The sequence below is a fragment of the Silurus aristotelis genome (assembly GCF_946808225.1).
Source record: "Silurus aristotelis genome assembly, chromosome: 1".
In the NCBI taxonomy this organism is placed as follows: domain Eukaryota; kingdom Metazoa; phylum Chordata; class Actinopteri; order Siluriformes; family Siluridae; genus Silurus; species Silurus aristotelis.
This window is the reverse complement of record NC_139574.1, coordinates 26171877-26195270: the sequence shown is the minus strand read 5'-3', so window position 1 is coordinate 26195270 and position 23394 is coordinate 26171877. Positions and strand designations below refer to the sequence as shown.

At 37.1% G+C, this 23394-nt stretch overlaps 1 protein-coding gene across 1 annotated transcript; it reads left to right on the top strand.

Annotated features, from left to right (window-relative positions):
• Positions 1-8544: 8544 nt before the first annotated feature.
• On the top strand, positions 8545-22955 carry skap2 (src kinase associated phosphoprotein 2). The gene is made up of 13 exons (XM_083565900.1): positions 8545-8680; positions 9148-9253; positions 9362-9387; positions 10132-10233; positions 11771-11848; positions 11947-12030; positions 12186-12310; positions 12439-12502; positions 12578-12682; positions 15260-15334; positions 17583-17698; positions 22361-22464; positions 22601-22955. Exons 1-12 carry the CDS (start codon positions 8641-8643, stop codon positions 22451-22453), a joined length of 1014 nt encoding a protein of 337 aa, XP_083422026.1. The 5' UTR covers positions 8545-8640; the 3' UTR covers positions 22454-22464; positions 22601-22955.
• The last annotated feature ends 439 nt before the right edge of the window (positions 22956-23394 follow it).

The window sequence follows — 23394 nt, the reverse complement described above, 5'->3', positions numbered from 1 at the left end:
GGTTAGTGTCGAAGCTGCAGTACGAGTAATTCAATATAGAGCTAGAGACGGTCAGTAAACTCCACTCACCATTAGTCACTAAAAAGAAATGTAACTGATTGTAGATTCAGTTCGGAAACAATATGTATGTATGTATTTATTTATTCATTTATTTATTAATTCCTTGAGCATCAAATAGGCTCAACCACAAAAATAAAAAAAATAATAATAATGAAAAAAATATATATCATAAAAATAAATGCTACATATTATGATCGTGGTGTAAAGATTAAATTTAAGGTACTATTCTACATTATATTACGTATTTTATATATATACTTTTTTTATTTTTTATAAATTTTTATTTTTTTACTGAGCTCAGTTTTTTCTGAGCTCAGTCTTTCATTACAACTTAAACATCGATAATTATCTCAACAATCTACAGAAACCTCCAAATATTATTAAAAAGTAACTGAGTTACAATGAATACTTTTATTTACGCTTATAATCACTGATGTTTCTAGGTGATAATGACTGATGTGATTTACGATCCTGCATTAAAAGGCGATGTAACGCCACGCTTAACTACATGTAGACTCTATAGCTGATTATGTCGTTTTATAAAATGTGAGAAATTTCAACTTAAAGCAGCCACGTGGGATTTTTACACACTATTAATTGCCCGTGCATCACTTCAACAAAGAATTTATTTGCATGTCGTAACTATCAGTACGTCCTCGAGCTACCTTTCCAACCAGCTGAAGCACTGCATTCCCGAAGTGAGCATTAAAATGGAAATGAGTTCCCTCTTCTCTCTGGGGTCTGGACACAGGCTTTATCTATAGGCAATGGCGCTAGTAAAGACTGTTGACTGCATGTGAACTTTTCACAAGAAACTTTTTCTGTGCTACAGGTTATATATCATTTTAAAACATTTATCTAACAGTGCTTTCTCACACAGTTAAATGTAAATTAAATTTAATTCACATGTCACTTTATACAAACATTAATATTTAATAATACTGTAACAATCTAGGTGTTATTAAATACTGATCAGAAATAAATTCGATAATTTACTGACATTAACTTTAAAACAATCTTTAATTCAGCATATTTTACCTGACATGGTAAATGTTTATAATATAAGGAATAGAAGTCTACACTTCTGTTAATTTAAACTTACACATTTAGAGAACTTTTCAATAGTTTTCAGGAAGTGACACAAAGCTTATTCAACTATACAGAAATTAATACACTGCACAATGCATTTTAAGTTGCATTTTAAATGTTGTAACAAAGTGTGCTGTGGTAAAATGGACAAAACATAAGCAATACAATCTAACATCCACTGGGCCTGGAGCCACAATGAAACAGAACAACTTGATTGATGTATTTAGACAGCGGAAGACACAAGATCGACCTGCTGTAGTTAGGGTACAGAACAGTGTTTCCCTGTGTAGGAACTCAGCAAAAGAGTTGATTTGAAACAAGTTTATTTACACACGAGCATCATCCAGGAAAGTCTTCAGCTGACAGTCTATAAAGCAGACTTGTGGTTTTATCATCGCCATCTGACCTTATAAGTTACATCAAGCCTACTTAAACAATGTAATAATTAGTTGAATTTTAGAGAACAGCCACCATACACACACACACACACACACACACACACACACACACACACACACACACACACACACACACACACACACACACATACACACACATTCACATGCATACACACACACACACACACACACACACACACACACACACACACACACACACATATATATATATATATATATATATATATATATATATATATATATATATATATATATATATATATATATATATACACACACACACACACACACACACACACACACACACACACACACACGCTTGATGACTTTATTGGCAAATAAAAAACTTGAGAATAGAATAACATTCCTTATTCTTGGTCTGTTTTCCCAAACATTTATATAGCATTTGTAGAAACATAATACAGTAACACAAGAAGAAAATACTTAAACAAATTTCACAGCCACTTCTTCACTGTTTAATGCCCTTCTCATGCCTATTAGCTAACCATAAACTTTAATGGTCAGATCTTATGCTGCATATTCCTTGAATGACAAATATCTTTGTGATGCGGTGCAGGATAACAACTCTGTGAACATTTTTTATCTTAAAACATTTGAGCAGTCAATATGACATAAAACCCTGTGCCTTTTGACTTGCTGTACATTTTGGTCTGACCTTATGATCTGATTTTGAAAGAGTATCTTAATGCCCATGTAACCATGCCTTATTTGCAGCTGTAAGAGACTTTGATCTTAGTAAAGCCTCTATTAAAAAGACCTTTTTTTATTTACAAAATATATAAAGACAGAAAAGTACATAGTTCCTCCTTTCACAGAACACTGATGACAGCAAGGAAAACCCCATAGCATTAACGTTTATGCCTATGAAGACATTTAAAGCCATGGTGTTCGACATTCAGTGGTTTCCATGGAAACACAGCGTTCGTTTTATTTTTTGCAGCCCATGCAACATCCCCATGCAGGGCTATGCTTCTCAAAGGCATAAAAAACCTTTATTAAATGGTAGAGGGAGTCTTTGGATAGCACAGTTTTACTGGGTCTTTTACTTTATCTCAGGTTAATTTGATAAAAGCATTGGAAAATAAATAGTAAAAAAGTACAGTAAATGGTAAATAATTGCAATATATAAGGTGTATATATATAAGGTGTATATATATATATATATATATATATATATATATATATATATATATATATATATATATATATATATATATATATACCTTAACCTTGGGCAGTGGTGCAGTGGATATGCTCACAGTTCCAGGGTCCCTGGTTTGATCCTTGAATTAATTTGTGCACACTGTATTGCATGCTCTCCCTATGTTTACATTGCCCCAGGATCTCCAGTTTCCTCCCATTGTCCAAAAACTGGCAGGTGAGCAAAGTGACTATGCTAAGTTGCATCTAGATGCGAATGATGTTTGAAGGTGTGTGTATATGTGTTTATCTGAGGTAAATTCTCCTGCCTTGCACACAATGTTACTGGAATAGGCTCAGGATCCACCGCAACCTTGACCAGGATAACTCGCTTACTGAAGACGAATGAATGTTTAGGCCATGTTAGCTAAGTCATACATTAGGCAAAAACCAGCCACAGGACATTCAAAAACAAACCACATTTATTGTATTTACAAATACAACTCAGCAACGACTGAATTGTTGCATTCTTTGGGTTAACAGTACTATTGTGGGCAAACAACATGTTATGACATGTTATTGTTTTGATTCGATAGCTTATGTTACCCTATACATCACATGAAATCTCTGGGACTACAGAGTGCAACAGCTGGATAGAAGTTACTCACAGCTGTGTACCCTGCAGGTCTTAGCCAAGTTCATGAGCACTTTCTGAAGAGGTGTTGTAAGCAAGACCAGGCAGTGAGGGGGTGTAAAGCTCAAAGTAACCACATGCACATTTTTCTTACTACAGGAGCAAACAAAAAGGATTCCTAAGCTTCAATGCATTAATAATAAATATATTGTCAATCAAAAACGGTAAGCTTGTCTTTTTTATCTGGCAATTCACAGTTTTTCTTTCAAGGTGTTGGCATCAAAAGAAAGAGTTGAGATTTCCATGTAAGCTAATTCTAAGCTATTTAAAAACAACACCTGAGCAGCTTAATCCTTTGAAGGCCAAAGGCTAAAAGTGCCTTCCCATCCACCACAGAGCTTTTACTTCACAGGCTTCACTGTATCCTCCAGGCTGGCTGAATTACAGTGGTAAGTGCAGGTTGTCATGTGTTTGCCTACAGGCTTCAAACTGCTTAGATGTTCTGATAGTAAAATGTAATATGCCACATAATGCAACTCATCTTAGTGATCTCATGCTTCTATCCCAGGATCTTGAATCTTGCAGTTACCTTGATGCTGTCATGATGTTTCTATTACATCACTGTAAATATTCAAAATTACTTTTTTTTTTAAATATTCAAAACACAACTTTATATCCAGAGCTTTAGATGCCCAGTTTAAATGCCAAATCTGTGCTCCTCTTACTATTTCTGTGTTAATGTTAATGTACCATTCCTGGATGCTTCAGGTTTATATAATCTGGTATGTAGCAGAATTCTTGGTACATCCAATTGTCTCAAGAGCTTATGGACCACAAGCCACAAAGCAGCTTCTACACATCAATGATCCAGCACCATATTTAATGTTTGGAACTTTTTCTTGTCTAATTCCTGACAAACATCTATTAATATTATAATATTTTGGCCCAGATCAGTCTATGACATGCAGTTAATTGACTTTTACATAATAATACTTCTACTACTAATTATTATTATATATTATTATTTGAAAATTTTTAAGTCAGAAGTGTTTTAATTAGTTAATTTAACCTCATGTGTGTGACCTCATTTTTATACCACAGGAAAACTGGAAAGGACAACAACCCTAATCTTTTCATGTGGTAGATAAGTAAACAATGTACATATTTTTCAACGATGACAATTAATGTTTTAAAAATAGTTCTCATGTCCAACTTTTTTTGTTTTTTAATAAAATGCTATTGAATACAATTTTAATTAAAGATCTATTTATGAAAGATTGTCTGAGTGAATTCATCTTATAGAATCATTTGTTGTTTAGGGGGAGAAAGTATTCAGACCTCTGAAAGAAAAATGTAATAAAAAAAAGGAAAAAAAACAGTATCTTTTATGTATGGATTTATGTATACATGTAGCTTACACTGAAATGGGATTTAACTGGGGGGCATGTAAAAAAAATATGTATATGTGGCTCTGTAATTTACCCTACTGAAGGATCACACCACAAACCAGTTGTGAGGTCTCGGTGGAGGTAGTCAGATTTTCATTTAAAGTCTAGTGATACTTTATAGGGTCCATGATTCCATGAATGCCTAATGAAGTTTCCAGGTTCTTTGGAGGAAAAAAACCCACACATAATCACACCATCCACCACCATAGTAGAAGTGAATAGAATCTTTTCTGTGTATCTATTTTTGGTTCTTATGACCATAGGCCTGGCTTCAGTCAAAGTTCCAGTAGCTTCTTGTCAAGACACACACACACACACACACACACACACACACACACACACACACACACACACACACACACACACACACACACACACACACACACACACACACACACACCAGCATTTTACAACTAATCTAAAACCAATAATGACAATAAATAAAAAAAAAGACCTTGCTTCCCCCACTGCTAAAATGGAACCCAATAATGCTGAAATCAGTCTGCAACACCATAGAAATGCCACATACATAAACTCACTGTCCAATTTATTAAGAACACCTCTACATGAATGTACTAATATCTAATCCAAATAATAATGCATAGAAAGGTTGTTCCAGTCAAGTGGTTCAATTCATGTTCACATCAGAATGAAGAAAAAACATGATCAGTGACTTTGGGCTACAACACTATAAAATATCACATTCGGTCCCAATCCCTTTAGAAATGAGGCTATCATGGGCAGAGTTATCAAAACTGTACAGCTAAACAGTAAATACATTTTCCTAGTCTATACCTAGTTAATTTTCCAGTTTTGGAGAGTCTGTGCCCATTGTAGCTTTATTTTCTTTCTTGGCTGACCAAAGTGGAACCTGATGTGGTCTTTTGCTATTGTAGACCATCCACCTCAAGGTCTGATGTGTTCCACATACTGAGATGCCTTTCTGCTCAACACGTTTGTAGAGTTGTTATTTGAGTTACTATAGACTACATATCAGCTCAGACCAGTCTGGTTATTTCTCTTCTGATCTCTTTGGTGTTTCTTTGCACATAGGATGTTTTTTGTTTTATATTTTTCACAATAGTCTCTGAAAAACCACCTAGTACCAAGAATCATGTCATCATTAACCATTGTTAAAATAAATCACAGTTATTCCTCATTCGGATATTTCATGTGAACGTTAATCGAAGCCCGTAGTTTGTATCTGTTCTATGCTGCTGCCATGACTGAAGAGAGAGTGTGAAGCAGAGAGAGAGAAAGAGAGAGAGATGGAGAGGGAGAAGGTCACTAAAAGACAAACACAGGCAGCCACAATATTTTTCTATAGCAAAAAAATCTGAAATCACACAAACAAACATCCATCGTTTTTTTTTTTTTTTTTTTACAATAGCTGGTTTAAAGTAGAATATATTTTCAGGATCTGCCTCACCTGTAAATAAATAGTGTACCAGTATAGCATGAAGGCATAATAAAGTAAGCATAACAAATCTGTAATATCTGTTTATCAGTCATATACAATATAAATATTTCCTAACCTCACTATGACTATGTTTCATTTTTCCAGAGAAAACATTTAATTTCCTAATTAAATATCACTGTTGTTTATAATGAATTTATATATATATATATATATATATATATATATATATATATATATATATATATATATATATCACACACACACACACACACACACACACACACACACACACACACACACACACACACACATTCCTCCATGTAGGTTGGTGCCAGAAGCTAAGATGTGTGAACTGAGGTGAGTCCAGATCAAACAAGACTCTCTGAGAGGAGATGAGATACGAATGTGCTGTCCTGTTCTTCTAAAGGTCAAAGGTCTCTCCATCTCTCCTCTCCCCCTGTGTGCCGGATGGAGCTGTGGCCAGGTCAACTGTAGTTCAAGCACTACTGGGCACTTCTTAAGAGAAATCCTGCAACTTGCAGCAAACGATTAACACAGAAACCTCTACTGGTCTTTCAAAGTCCCAATCAGCTTGAAATATGGGAGTTTGTACCCACTGAATTCTCTCTCCTTAAGATTTTTTATTGATGAACAAAACATCATTGTTCTATGATGTTTTCTTGCTCACAAAACATATGGTATATTTTCGACAACAAAATGAGAGTAATTCAGATTGTTTTGCTTCCGGAGGGGCAGAGAGGGGAATGAGTGTGCAGGGGATAGAGATGTGACACAGAACAGGTCTCCTGGCAGGTCATCAGAGGTCTGTACACTAAAACATTCTCTGTGAAATAGTGCAGGACCAATAAAAAAAAGAGAGAGAGAGAGAGAGAGAGAGAGAGAGAGAGAGAGAGAGAGAGAGAGAGAGAGAGAGAGAGAGAGAGAGAGCAAGAGCAAGAAAGAGAGAAAGCAATAGCAAAAGAGAGAGATAGAGAGAGAGAAAGCAAGAGCAAAAGAGAGAGATAGAGAGAGAGAATGCAAGAGAGAGAGAGAAAGCAAGAGCAAAAGAGAGAGACAGAGAGAGAGAAAGCAAGAGCAAGAGAGAGAGAAAGCAAGCGCAAAAGAGAGAGAGAGAGAGAGAGAGAGAGAAAGCAAGAGCAAGAGAGAGCAAGAAAGAGAAAGCAAGAGCAAAGAGAGCGAGAGCGAGAGAGAGAGAAAGAGCAAAAGAGAGAGAGAGAGCGAGAGAGAAAGCAAGAGAGAGAGAGAGAAAGCAAGAGCAAAAGAGAGAGAGAGAGAGAGAGAGAAAAAGCAAGAGCAAGAGAGAGAGAGAGAGAGAAAGCAAGAGCAAGAGAGAGAGAGAGAGAGAAAGCAAGAGAGAGAGAGAGCGCGAGAAAGAAAGCAAGAGCGAGAGAGAGAGAGAGAGAGCGAGAGAGAAAGCAAGAGCAAAAGAGAGAGAGAGAGAGAGAGAGAAAGCAAGAGAGAGAGAGAGAAAGCAAGAGCAAGAGAGAGAGAGAGAGAGAGAGAGAGAGAGAGAGAGAGAGAGAGAGAAAGCAAGAGCGAGAGAGAGAGAGAGAGAGAAAGCAAGAGAGAGAGAGAGAAAGCAAGAGCAAGAGAGAGAGAGAGAAAGCAAGAGCGAGAGAGAGAAAGAGAGAGAAAGCAAGAGAGAGAGAGAGAGAGAAAGCAAGAGCAATAGAGAGAGAGAGAAAAAGCAAGAGCAAGAGAGAGAGAGAGAGAGAGAGAGAAAGAGAGAGAGAGGTATTAAAAATATTGTTGGATGTTTTTTTTTTTTTTTTTTTTTTACCAGGAACATAAACTTGCTGTAACAAAATTTGTGAACATACTAATACTTTAATAATAATATGAAATAATATTAACTGGGGTGGTCAGAGTGATTGCCAGGGTTTACTCTAGGGTCACCAGAGATTACTGACAGCAAAGAAAAACAACCTGGACTCCTTGCCAAACACTGTTCATCATTCATTACCATCTCTCATCTTTCCATAGTGATGAATTCAATGGCAGAAACGCTTCCACGATCACTTCCGATTACTGGAATGAGCGCCTACAGTCACCCCACACGGAAATGTACACACTTAACAGCTTTTTTTTCTTCTTTTCAGACACCGTATAAGCATGGCTACTTCCGCGTTCCTTAAGCAGACAACTTTTCAACTTCCGTGTTTCGAAGGCTACTGCGGCCAGAGGCGTTAAATTCACAGCCCTACCCGTATTCCTATAAACACCCCCACCTTCGTCCGCTTGTAGCAAGGATTGGTTAGAGTTTCATAGAAATGCGCGCAGTATGAAGTAACAGCCAATGACAGGGAAGGAGGCGGGGATTGGCAGAATACGGGTGAAAATTTTAAACCTTAACGCTGGACCGGAGAGTGAAGAGCGCACCGAGTCACAATGAAGTCCATCCCGGAGGATTTAACCACACTCGTCTCAGGTAGCAGACTGTCCCACTGAACGACAACATTTACACATATCTTCATATCTTCTAAATCCTTTAATATCATAGCTAGACAAAACATCACAGAAACCTTTGTCTCAGATTATTTGGCAGAAAAGAGGAAGTTGATGATATGTACAAGAAAAATGATAGACAACAACCCAGTATATGAATGTCCATTAATTCATGCAATTGAATATTTTTTATTTTATTCTGACTTCTAGTGGACTTCTGCTGTATATATATTCTCATCAAAGTGTAAAAAAATGAATTAACCATGGCATTGTTTATTTATTGTTTGTTTATTTGTTTCACCTCCCACAATAGTATATTTCCAACTCTTCCCTGACACCTTTATAGTCATGAAACTATATACGTTTTGCTTTTTATATCAAACTGACTTGATAACAAATAAGCAAGTAAAGTGTATATTTCAATATCTAAGGCTAATCTGGATTTTTTAGATTTGGAAGTGTTTCTGACCGAGGTTCTGAAAGGGGAGAATCTGAGCAAGAAGGTGAAGGAAAAAAGAGAGACTTTAATAAAGAGAATAAAAGATGTCAAGGCCAGGTATGAAAGATTGTATTATTTGTATGAAATCTAATATGGCCGTTCATATAATATTTCTTCACGTGTTTGCATTGTAGTTATGTCAAAATATGACTTTTTTTTTTTTAGTTACCCTCAGGATTTCAAGGAAAAACGTAAGTTTGAAAATTTAGTTCTTGATGGATGGAGGAAGGTTCGATTCACATTACAGAAATAGGGAAGTTTTTATTGAGCACTTTAGCAACTGCAACTTCTTCCTGGCAGAGAGTGCACTAAATATACTGCATGTGCAGAGGAAGTTGGCAGCACTGGTTTGTGTACATAAAAAACATTTATTTATATAAAATATCTATAATAGATAATTGAGATTTGATTGATTTTAGAGTCTAATTATATATATACTATTTTTTACGTATATTGTTATTTTTACATGTTAGCATTTTCTCCTATTTGTAGGTTGACTGTAGGTTGTAGGATGTTCACCATTTGACAAAGACCACAAGCAGTTCCCCATTATGCCATTTGCACATATTTCCCTAAACAGGACATCATAGTGTCCTGAAATATTATTTTATTGTAAAGCCGTGGAAAGGTTGGGGTAACAGGTGCACTATTCAGCATCATTTTGCATTTGGCTATCCAAAATCTATGCAAAGTTATGTGTCTTTTGTATGTCCATGTGTTTTGGTTGATTGCTATTCTCTATACATTGCCAGTTTAAGAAAATCAGTACTGTGTGCCTTTTAGGCATGGCAAAGAATCCTGAATGCAATCATGTAACTACATTTCCATTTTGTTCACGTAATGTCAATAAAGAGACCTCCGTTTGCTGACATCCTTTTCTTTTAAGTGGGTTAATGATATAGCAAATTATTAAAGAAAATAACTTTGTCATTTAGGAGATGAAGAGTGGGATGAGAATGATGAAGTAGACAGCAACAACGATGGCAGTTCGCTGCACTCGGAGCGCAACGAGCGAGATGAGGAGCCGGCATATGATGGTAGGTGCAAGAGTAAGAGTGACCTTGTTCACAGGCTGTAAGTGGGGTAAAAAACATATTGCACAACTGTAACTCATGCTCTTCCTTTTTAGCACTAGTTTTTTATGGATGATCCAACATTGTAAAACGGAAGACACAAGCTCAATTTTGGTCACTTTTTCACCTTTTCTTTCAACTTAAACATACACTGCACAAAGACTATGAACAGGCATATGTATAATGGTTAAGTATCGACACTGCACTGCCTGTTGCCTAATGTTTTTCTGTGTTTTTTTTTTGGGAATTGCTGCAGATCAGTACATGAGTTGAAATGACTGTTTGAATGGTTGCTGTAGCCTAGCAACAGGCCAAGGAATGACTAAAAAGCACAGGCGGCAAAGACTAACCGTTCCTTTGTCTTGGCACAAATGCTTTATGACATGGACCTAGACAATGCCGCCCACAGCCAATGTCATTTTAGACTACTGATTTCATTGGGCACAACTAACAACATCCTACTGGCCGAAGCTAAACCAAATAAGGCCTGTAAACCTCCCTTGTTTAAGAATCATGGTGCATTTCTTATCACATGAGCCAGTGCTCTGGCAGCACTGCAGATAGATATTTCTATGTGTGAATTGTGTGGTTTTGCTGTCTCTATTTTAGGTACGCATGTTTGTATTTGTCTGCTTGTTTGAATGTTGTGCAGACACGTGTTAGTGCTGTGCGAGTTTTTATTACCCTGAAACATGGGGGTGTTTTTAATAGGCCCTTTTGCCCCCCATAGCACAGCTGTTCCAGCACCCAAGAGAAAGTACTCTGAGCCAACACTCCTTTTCAGGAATGAGATTAAGCAAACTTTGAGGTTGGAACTAGGGGTGGTTTGTTTTCACTTGGTTCCATTTCAATCAAGGCATGCCATCTTTTTTGATAAACTGACATGTTCAGTGAACATAAATTATAGTGTTTTGAAAGAAGAACGATCACAAATGTCTCACTTTCAGTGTGATATATGTAGATGCAGCTACTGTAAGATTAGCACCGAATTTTACTCAAATGTACCACCTCTATAACCGAAGAGCTGAACCTAATAATGGGATTCGTTGGAAAAATTAAACATGGATTTACATTTTGGAAATAATAGTAGTTATTCAGGAAGCTTTTGTCTTATTCATTGTCTGCATGGAGTATTTCCATGCCTCTTTGTCAACAGTGGTGAATGTGGTAAGGGATTTTTGACTTGAAGGAGGTCATTCATTCATCTGGACTCCCACTCTCATTCAGCCATGCAAATAGTGGAATATAAACAAATGGGTTAGGTGGGTTGTTCAGCTTTGCAATGCAAACAAGGCCTGCAAATGCAGTGCATTCTGGTAATCAATGAATTGTATAGTGTAGCCCTGTGCAAACCAATGTACATGATCCTGTAATTTTATTTTCATTTTACTTTTCATTTACTAAGCTTACTAACAGCAACATGACTTTGCCATGTTCAGTGATTAAAGCTGTAAGACTACTACACATTGTTTACTAATCCCTGTATATTGGGTTTCTTTAGTTCAGCAAGCACCTCCAGTAGCAGCTCAAGATCTTCAAGCTGTGTTTAAGAGTGGCTACCTAGAAAAACGAAGAAAAGGTGGGCAGCCCTTCACACATTCTAAACGGATGTATTTCAGGTTGTATGTCTGTTTTTTTTATATATCTCATAACCCGTGAACATGTGCCTTCTGGCAGATCACAGCTTCTTTGGCACAGAGTGGCAAAAGAGATGGTGTGCGCTGAGCATCCACACATTTTATTATTATGGCAGTGAGAAAGGTATGATAATTTCTATTTATAATGTGTTCATGTGCATCAGTTGTTAGACCAAAGAGAATAGATTTTTCACAACTGATAGATTGTTGAACAGACTGTTTACCAAGTATAAATGAGCTTAATCTAACAATGCATATCATTCTGAAAAATGTCATCAGATAAACAGCAGAAGGGAGAGTTTAATATCAGTGGTTATGCTGTCAAAATGAACAACACTTTGCGCAAAGACTCCAAGAAGGACTGCTGCTTTGAAATATCTGCTCCTGACAAACGCGTTTATCAGGTAGATGTCATCATCGACTTTTCTCTCATTCTCTATATCCTTGTAAACACGTTTAAGTATATACTAATCTGAGCTGTAATAGGGGCTACAATGACATCTAAATGCTACCTCCCTCTTTCTCTTTCTAGTTCTGTGCCATGTCACAGAAAGAGGCAGAGGAATGGGTAGAGCAGATTAGCTTTGTGATAAAAGGTGGGACTTTTCTTTTGTAATTATAATTTGATTTTTGCTATCATTGTGAACTAATACTTTTGCTCTCATACTTAGACATGGAAGGCACCATTCCTTTAGAGGAGGAGCAGGATACCTATGATGACTGTGTACCATCCATGCCTGCACCTATTGATGATGATATCTATGAGGAGCTTCCTGGTTTGGCATTTAAATCTAATACATACCCTAAAGTTTAATACTAAAACCAAACACTTTCTTATATATATATATATATATACAGTGAGGAAAATAAGTATTTGAACACCCTGCTATTTTGCAAGTTCTCCCACTTAGAAATCATGGAGGGGTCTGAAATTGTCATCGTAGGTGCATGTCCACTGTGAGAGACATAATCTAAAAAAAAAAATCCAGAAATCACAATATATGATTTTTAAACTATTTATTTGTATGATACAGCTGCAAATAAGTATTTGAACACCTGTCTATCAGCTAGAATTCTGACCTTCAAAGACCTGATAGTCTGCCTTTAAAATGTCCACCTCCACTACATTTATTATCCTAAATTAGATGCACCTGTTTGAGGTCGTTAGCTGCATAAAGACACCTGTCCACCCCATACAATCAGTAAAAATCCAACTACTAACATGGCTAAGACCAAAGAGCTGTCCAAAGACACTAGAGTACACCTCCACAAGACTGGAAAGGGCTACAGGGAAATTGCCAAGCAGCTTGGTGAAAAAAGGTCCACTGTTGGAGCAATCATTAGAAAATGGAAGAAGCTAAACATGACTGTCAATCTCCGTCGGACTGGGGCTCCATGCAAGATCTCACCTCGTGGGGTCTCAATGATCCTAAGGAAGGTGAGAAATCAGCCCAGAACTACATGGGAGGAGCTGGTCAATGACCTGAAAAGACCGTTTCCAAGGTTACTGTTGGTAATACACTAAGATGTCATGGTTTGAAATTATGCATGGCACAGAAGGTTCCCCTGCTTAAACCAGCACATGTCCAGGCACGTCTTAAGTTTGCCAGTGGCCATTTGGATGATCCAGAGGAGTCATTAGAGAAAGTCATGTGGTCAGATGAGACCAAAATTGAACTTTTGGGTCATAATTCCACTAAACGTGTTTGGAGGAAGAAGAATGATGAGTACCATCCCAAGAACACAATCCCTACTGTGAAGCATGGGGGTGGTAGCATCATGCTTTGGGGGTGTTTTTCTGCACATGGGACGGGGCGACTGCACTGTATTAAGGAGAGGATGACCGGGGCCATGTATTGCGAGATTTTGGGGAACAACCTCCTTCCCTCAGTTAGAGCATTGAAGATGGGTCGAGGCTGGGTCTTCCAACATGACAATGACCCGAAGCACACAGCCAGGATAACCAAGGAGTGGCTCTGTAAGAAGTATATCAAGGTTCTGGCGTGGCCTAGCCAGTCTCCAGACCTAAAACCAATAGAGAATCTTTGGAGGGAGCTCAAGCTCTGTGTTTCTCAGCGACAGGCCAGAAGCCTGACTGATCTAGAGAAGATCTGTGGGGAGGAGTGGGCCAAAATCCCTCCTGCAGTGTGTGCAAACCTGGTGAAAAACTACAGGAAACGTTTGACCTCTGTAATTGCAAACAAAGGCTACTGAACCAAATATTAACATTTACTTTCTCAGGTGTTCAAATACTTATTTGCAGCTGTATCATACAAATAAATAGTTAAAAAATCATACATTGTGATTTCTGGATTTTTTTTTTTTAGATTATGTCTCTCACAGTGGACATGCACCTACGATGACAATTTCAGACCCCTCCATGATTTCTAAGTGGGAGAACTTGCAAAATAGCAGGGTGTTCAAATACTTATTTTCCTCACTGTATATATATCAGGGCTGTCAATCAATTAAAATATTTAATCGGGATTAATCTCACGATTGCCATGAGTTAACTCATAATTAATCGCAACCTATTCGCACATTTGTATCTGTTTTAAATGTACCTTAAATTAATACTTTTTTAAATAGTTTTTAATACTCTAATCAACATAGGCATGGAAAAATATGGACGCTCTATGCAAATGTATTTTTATGATTAGTAAAACCCTATACTCAACATAAATCAAGAAAATAAAATATACTTGTAAATGTTTTTAAACCATTATGGTGTTTTAAATTACGGAAATCATCAGGACACCGAACAAAACTTTTGCAATGTTTCCACACGGGTGGTTTTAATTGTCTGATGCGTATTTTAATGCCGGATTTTGGTACCTGATTTGAGACTTGGCACATCGGTTAAACAAATGTTTAGTGAAAAATAGAATTTTTCAGTGGAGTTTATATAATTTATTCTTACTATATCTTAGTAGAGAAATCGATGTGTGTTGCGTTGAAGGTTTTAATTTTGCCTCTTTTATATTTATTTATTTATTTATTTAATTATATTTTAAATAAAATGGTCAAACAGAAATATGCACTGCATTAATTGCACGTTAATAAAATTTGTGCCAGTTAAATAAATTCCCATTAATCTTGACAGCCCTTATGTATGTATATATATATATATATATATATATATATATATATATATGTATATATGTATATATATATATATATATATGTATATATGTATATGTATAAGTAATATACAACGTTTGACAATTTTAGATTTTTTTATTTTATTTTTAATACCAAAAGAGAGGAGACAATCTTAGCATCTTCAACTGCCTACTTTTTTTTTTTTTTTTACATTTAATTTGTATTCTTTTACTAACTATTTTCTGTCTCAGAGGATGAGGCACCTCACACTAATAAACCAGCACCCGAGCCAGTCAGCAAACCCCCTGTAGCGCTTCCAGTGACAGGTAATTGCACTGAGGCCACCAGGCCTCACCATACCCTTTAGCCCTATAAATCTTTACTTCTCTGCTGACTCTGTGCTGACCAGCAGAAGAGCCCTGGCCCTTGCCTTCTCTCCTCTTATTCTGGGGAATTTAATACAATGATTCATTAAAAGTTAGAGAGGGATAGTTGAAAGAGTAGATGGATGAGTGCTGGTTCTGCAAAAGAGAGACAGAACCAGAGGATAAGTGTTTGAGTTGTTTGCAGGGAATTTTAGAGGAAGTGTAAGTAAATAGAGTCAATCAGAATAAAGATAGGAGTATACCTGGATGAATGACTATAACAGCCAGTTAGATAAAGACAAAAAATTGATTTTAGGTTCAGCCATTCTGGAACGTTATCAGCACTGTAAATGCATCTCTCTTTTCACCTGTACAGGTTTGCAAAACTGCACATTCTCTCTCAACCTCTCACACTTTTTACATTTACATTCTGGTATACTGTATTTGCATCTAAATTTACAATTTCATGTCATTTGGCAGACACCCTTATCTAAAGTGATTTACAAGAGTGGTTAAATGCAGTGCAACAATAGAGTTGGTAATGAAGCTCATTGTATCTTTATTGCTGCAAGTTTTCACAGCAGAGCAGAAATAAGAGCAAGATACAGTAGTTGTTTGAATAATATATTAAAGTTTTCAGCTAAACAGGAGGGCTATAGCAAGAGATATGCTAGGTATGTTAAAGCAAACCAGGCTCTTTATTATGTATAAATCTTGATTTATTGGTACTCTTTATACAGCATGGCAAAAATTTTATTCAATTTGAACATACTAAAAAATAATTCAGTGAAACAATATTTAAAAAAAAATATTATTTTAAGACCAAATGCAGTTTTGTTTTAAAAATAAACTCCTGACAGATGCAACCATGGATAAGGCCAAATATACAGTATATCTAAAAAAAAACCCCACATAAATATACCTATGCAGCACAACATTATCTTCACTCTTTCTCTTGCATTGTTAAATTTCAGAGTGCCAATATTCTGGAGCTGACCATAGTAATAAACTTTGAAGATGTTTTGAATTCACTCTGTTACCTAAAATATAATGCAGCTCTGAGAAGCACTGCATTGTGCTGTGGGAATATTTTGATGTGTTATGTGTGTTTATGATGGGTTTTGTGTCCCTCCTTGAGTGCAATGTGTGCCCTGGTGAGTTTTGGCCACTGGGCAAGATTTGGTAGGCACTGGCAGGAAGTGGAGTGAAGAGTCTGCCAGCGGCGCTGTGGCCCTCCCCGGCCCTCTGCTCTCAGCTCACAGCACAGGAAGTCCTGCTGACATGAGCCATGGCTCAGGCAGGATCTCATGACAGATGCTTAGGAAAAGGGGCCAGCAGTAGAGACAAGCATGGTGTGGGTAAAACAAAAGCTATAGCCTTAAACCCTATGTTGGGGATAAGTATGAATTCACATTCAGCAGGAATCTGGATATGGCTCAGAATGTGTTCAAAAACGTGATCATTTTTGGAAATCAACATATATTGTAATATTATATCAGTTAATCAAGACAGCAATGTCCACATGAATATGCCATGTTAACCGCATGTTCACTCAAACCAAAAATGGAGATCATTTACTTCCTTGACATGGTCTAGTGTGAAAAAAAATGCTTCATTCTTGTGGTTAATTGAGCTGTGGTGTCTGTTATTATAGAACTGCACTATTTTTGTTAATTCTGAAAACATTTAGCCCCCTTTCTAACAAAAAAAAAAAAGTTTTAATAGACTACCAAATACCTCTAGAAATTGTTATTTTGGACCAGGGGTTCTTGGTTACATATGTGTGAATCCTTTTCAGTTTCTCCTCAGTTTACCTTTCTAACTTCTTAACACATCAGTTAATTATCAGGTTCTATATAAGTTAGATCATGTGTGTTAGCAGTAGGGAAAACCTCTAGCTGTGCATGGTCTGCAAGTCCCAAGGACAAGAGTTTTTAGCCCTGCTTTTTGGACCCTTATTTAGACTGTTCTGCTTTCTGCTGCCCACTGCTGGTCACTTATTTTGGTGGAAAAATAGCAATGTAGCTGCACATATTCTTCCTGAAATATCTGCTGTAGCACCAAGCTGAGCTAAATTATACACAAACCACCCTGATCAATCAGAGTTAATGCAGTGTTGTGTGGCATTATTCAAGCTTATATTAAGAACAGATAATTGCTGTAACATCTCATATTTATTCATCAACATGGTTTTGTTGTTTCCACATAGCGGTAAATAAGAGCACAGACTACCAGAACTACTTCCAGTGTTTGTGGGACTGCATTGGGGACCAACCTGATGAACTGTCTTTCAAGAGAGGCGAGACTATCTACATCCTCAGCAAGGTATGAGAACATCTGGAAAGTTCTGGATGCTTTAAATGTAACACTCTAGACTCAGAACAGCACACAATTTTTTTATTAGTTAATGCTATAGTGTACAAATAGCTAAAAGATTTGCAAATACTGGGTTTAGCAAGTAGAAATGTCTGTGTAGCATTCGATGATGTGATGATAGTGACTGTTAACAGGTCAACAGTGCTTCCTGTCAGTGGCAGTACCGCACTCTGAACATTAAACTAAGATGAACCTTTTCTTGGAGTGCACTGATGAGATTAGTCTTGTCACTCAGGAAACTGTTTTAGTGATTTTGGCCTGGAGTGTTGTGTGACCTGGCAGCCTGGAGCATTCTGCCACCTCCACTTCTTCCTTATCCACAAGAGTGTGTGTGTGTGTTTCAACAAAGTCCTTCTGGGAGGCTTGATGCCATGTTTGGTTAAGTCTACCATCAGCGTACCGTCAGCATGGCTCTGTCACTCCTTGTAACTGTGTATGCCTTTAATGCCAGTTTGTGTTCTGTGGAAGTTCTGAATTGAGTGCTAGATTTGCACCAGGTGTGCTGGAGAATAAGTTCCTGTACCTGTCAACTAGGATGTGCAGGCCAGCTGTGATAAGTCAAGCTCTGAAGTTTCTTCCTCGCTAACACCAATTGCTAGATAAACCTTCAGGATTTAATTTTTTTGTTTGTTTCTTTCTGGAACCATGGCTTTTCTGGCATCAAAAGCTTGGACTGTCATTTTAACAACTTGGACTGATGTCCACTTGAAATTCACATGAGTAACCTCAGGGTTCTCTGGTTTCCTTCCACTGTCAATTGGCTACACTAAAATGCCTGGATGGAAATGTGTGTGTGAATGTGTGTGTGCATGTTGTTATGTGATGCACTGGTGTATCATTTAGGGTAAATAAAGTGAGGAAATGTGCATACTGAGGATAATAGAAAGAATAAACTTGACCTGATATTTAATTTATTGTATTTTAGCAGTAGGTGTAAAAATTTCCTAAATGTGTATATTCTTGAATGCAAATGATCTTTAAACGATTTTAATAGTTAGATGGCACACATCACCCATCACCGTACCAGATAATGTGCCATCAAGAAGAGTGTCTCAGTTCCAGAAACGTCAGATGAGATCATCAGGGCTGTATAATTGAGAGGCGAGCACTGTATTTTTTAAACCAAGTCTGCCACCTGCTGGCCGTAAGTGGTAACGAACATTGATTTAATTTTCCAAAACTGAGCGTGTTTCGAAAAAACATAAAACAATATATAATTTTAATTTTATTTTTCAACAATAATCTTTTATTCTACGCAGATATAAAATAAACCTATAATGTAGATTGGATATTTATAATATATTTTCGGAGATCTTTCTATTTCTGTAACTACCCCATTTTATCATACCGTAAATGCTATTCCTTTCTGACTGATGCTTTGGTTTGTTGAAACAGTTTTTTATTTTTATTTTAGTGTCTGTCTGTGCTTGTTGCTTTGGCTCTTTGTGCTGAAGACCCATCCCCCTCTTCTCCTCAGCCGCAGTGACCATAAAGCTGGTTGGGTTTTAGTGTCCAGCTGCGGCTTATGGGCAATTCAGTGCAGTCTGGAGAGCAGACTAGTAGGGCTATTAGTGTCCAGGCTCCTTCCCCTTGGCCATGCAGCAGCTGCAGGACTTCCCCTGCCCCCTTTCCTACTATTGCCCAGGCAGACCCAAAGCCACTTTTAAAGGGTATTGACCATCAGACCAGGGGGAGGTGTCAGGGCCCTAAATCACACTCTCTCTCTTTCTCTTTCTCTTTCTCTTTCTCTCTCTCTCTCTCTCTCTCTCTCTCTCTCTCTCTCTCTCTCTCTCGCACACACAGACACACACCTCTTTTGAAAGCAAGACCAAAGTTAGTGAAGACATGATATGCTGCACAGTATGTCAATGTCTGATATGTGTGATATGTTCATATCCTAACAGTAATCATTAATTTTAATAAAGATTAATTATGTGCAGTATACATGCAAGCTTTGGACAATCTTTATTTTTAAACACTTATTTGGGAACCGTTCTGTGAGGCATGATCTTATCGGCATCATGCTGTGCACTGTCCAATTCTTGACCTTTTTACAGGGTTTTCTGAACAGCTGTAAATTTCCATCTGTGATATGAATTTTAAACTATTTCTTATCCTATTCAACTTATGTATGCACACATATACTATGCATTAGCTAATGAGGTTCCATCCATGCTTAAATCACTTAGTACTATGCATTAGACATTAGCCAAAGACCCATATGCATTAAGCAAATCATGCTGCCAAGGCTCATATATGTTCCATGAGCTGCAAAACAAAAAACACTCTTTGCACTTGCAATAAGCCACAGTCCTATTAGAGTTGGTTCCTTTGTGTGTGTGTGTGTGTGTGTGTGTGTGTGTGTGTGTGTGTGTGTGTGTGTGTGTGTGTGTGTGTGTGTGTGTGTGTGTGTGAGCGTGCGTGCGTGTGTGTGGCATCTGTGTGCATTTGTCTGGAGTTGTTTTGGCAGAGTGTGAGGTCTTTCCTTTTGCTGTTTCACATGTCACACATGCCTGCAAATCTGTGAGTGTGGCTATTCCTACACACACAAACACTCTGTGACACCCTGCAGGCCTTGATCAGTGGGTTGGTCTGTGGCACCAGGCGATACCCCTGTCAGTGAAGTGTGGCTGATTCAAAGGTTGACAACAGGAAGCATACATTTCACATAGTACACATTCACTTTCTTAGCTGAGCTGCACAACCTGGCCAACTGCTTTGCTGTTATTTACATGGCAGCTTTGTATAAAGTTCATTCCTTCGATGTTTTCAGTTAACAAAAGTGTACACTCTGTAGATATTGTTTAAATATCACATATGATTAAATAAGATGAATTTATTTATTCTCTTGTTCTTCGCTACTATTTATACACCGCTGTTTTATGTTTCTAAAGAAAGGAGAGACTAGACTGTTGTGGGACATTGTCTGTTTCTCCATTACAGTTTATATCTGTGGGAGCTGTCAGCAGCAGCATTAAGTTGCCTGGAGTTTTATAGGTCAATATGTGCACATATGCACTAAGAGCTTGGCTATCTAGAAGCAGACATTTTACATCTGCCCCTGCTGCACACGCGGAATCACTTAAGTTCCTATGGGTCAAGTGGAGGACCGCAAAAAAAGTTCATATTTAACTTCTGCACTGCTATGATGCAAACCACATCTCTTGTTTCATTCCACATGGAGAATTGTTGTCTCCTGCAATGAGCTTGTGAGGGAGGAAGGATGGATGGAGGGGTATCTGGTCTGCTCTGTGAAGATCAAAGCCTGGTGTGTCAGAGAAAAAAGAAGCTATAAAAGTCACTCCATGCCATGAAGAATCGGCTGCTGTAGGATAGAGTATGCTAGATAGAGATGTTTGAGACCAGACTGGTTTTAGTGCTTGTAAGGCTGAATTTTTCAGTTTAAACCAAGTTATGGATAATCTGTTACTAGAGATTCTGCTTTCAAAACTTTTTAACACAAAAGAGGGGATGCACATTTAAGCAAAAACATGTAGACATATTCTGGTTTAGACCTTTATTATAAAACTGTTGTTTTCCAAGTTTCCCAGTGAGCAACTGTGAATGATTAAAAACAAATGTCATCTTAATATAAATTATTATTAAATAAATAACATTTCATTTTAAATTGCTTCAAAGCAGTTTACTTTCCACTAACAGAGCTCAATGGCAGAGAACAAACACAAGTTGCTCTGCCCTGAACCTGTTTGTTGTCTACTGTGGAAATCCCCAAACACCCAAAATCCCCCTTGTGCCAGCTCCCTGACCTTTGAACATGGAAGACAGTGCCTATGACTTAAAAAAAAAAAAAAAAAAAGAAATGTTTATATATATAAAATACACACACACACACACACACACACACACACACACACATATATAACTTTCTGTGTGTGTGTGTGTGTGTGTGTGTGTGTGTGTGTATATATATATATATATATATATATATATATATATATATATATATATATATATATATATATATATATATATATATATATATATATTATATAAGTTCCTTACAGACTATTTAATGGAAATGATACTGAGCAGCGACCACAAAGATTCATCTCACACAGAGGTCAGACTACCTTCTTAGTAAGACAGAGCTTGTCCTCCATTACTCTTTCCTTAGATCCTTCACTTTATCTACTGCTTTTCCACTTCTTTTTTAGCACAGAACATTTCTGACATCATTTTTAATTCTGCCTCTGTTCTTTGTCAGACAGCAATGCATTTGTCAAAAAATGGGGCTGATGATGTCTGCCTACATTCTGTGTTTTTAGCTGCATCCATGTTCTTAGTGGGAAATCAAGTTTCTCCTCATATTCTAAAAATATACTAATACAGTTAGTGATGCATCTGGAAAAATTTTGTTTGGAAGTTGCTCTTGGAAAGATTCAGAAGGGGCATTAGGATGACAGGTGAAAAAGACAGAAATATGAGTTGAACAAAGCTGTGAACTCAAAATTGACAGACGCTTTCTTTCTGACTGTTTTAAGATTTGCCCTTGTCTTGTGTCACAATGCTGGCGGTTGAAGCTTTAATAAAGATGTGGAAACTGGCTTCAGTCAGGCAAAGTGATTGGATTTTTTGTGTTCTTTCCCTCAGGAATATGATACCTTTGGTTGGTGGGTCGGGGAGATGAAAGGTATCATTGGAATTGTTCCTAAAAGCTACTTGACAGAGCTTTACATTCTGTGAAAGGCCTTAAAGTAAGTACCACTCAGGACCACTTAGATTAGTTGCAGCATTTCTGCCTTTGTCCTTCAGTACTGAAAACATTTGTACTAGCCCCATGATATTAACACCAGTTCATTTTATAACTCTTTTTATTTTTGCTATATCTAGGGGCATCTGAAGTTCCTTCAGCCCTGCCTCCTTGAGGTAATCTATTTTGCCTCAATTCCAAAAAAGTTCATGCCAGGATGCAGGATTGTCACTATGAATGCCCTGTGCGAAGTGTACTGCAATTAGATAAATATGTTTCAAATGTTTGAAGAATATATATCTATAAAAAGAATTTCCCTTTTTTTTTAGTTAATTAAATATTCTGTATTAAAAGTGGACTGTTTGTGACAAAAACTGTTTGAATAACAAATTATGTGTGAATTTAGTTACAAATTATGATTAATTTATATTTAAAAAAGTGAGTTATTAATTATTGAGCTATAAAAAAATAAAGCTTGTGTTTTCTTTTCTGTCATCTGTTTATTTAATGCTGTTATTAAATGTAGAGATCAGATCTCTGAACAGTAATGGCGTCGCCAGTTGCAGCCACCAGGTGGCAGGAGTTACTTAATATTTGGTATCTTGTGACTCAGTGATCTCTATTTTTAATGCGAGAAATCCATATTTATTTGCTCAAAACCCTCCGAAAGTAATGTTTTCATTATAACACACACGAAATAAAGGATTTGACCTTTCTATGCTCAAACATATAAACAAATCAAAAAGCGGTTATTTAACTGCCACATTGATTGTCTCATGTTTGGCATATTGGATTGAATCTTCATGGTTCATGTGCACTACTGCACTGACATCCACAGAATGTTTGGCCACTGAAGTGAAAAACTTAATTAAAAACATGAGTCAGACCATTACCTACTCAGAATGCTCCCGAATGAGTTGTTTCTATTAGCATA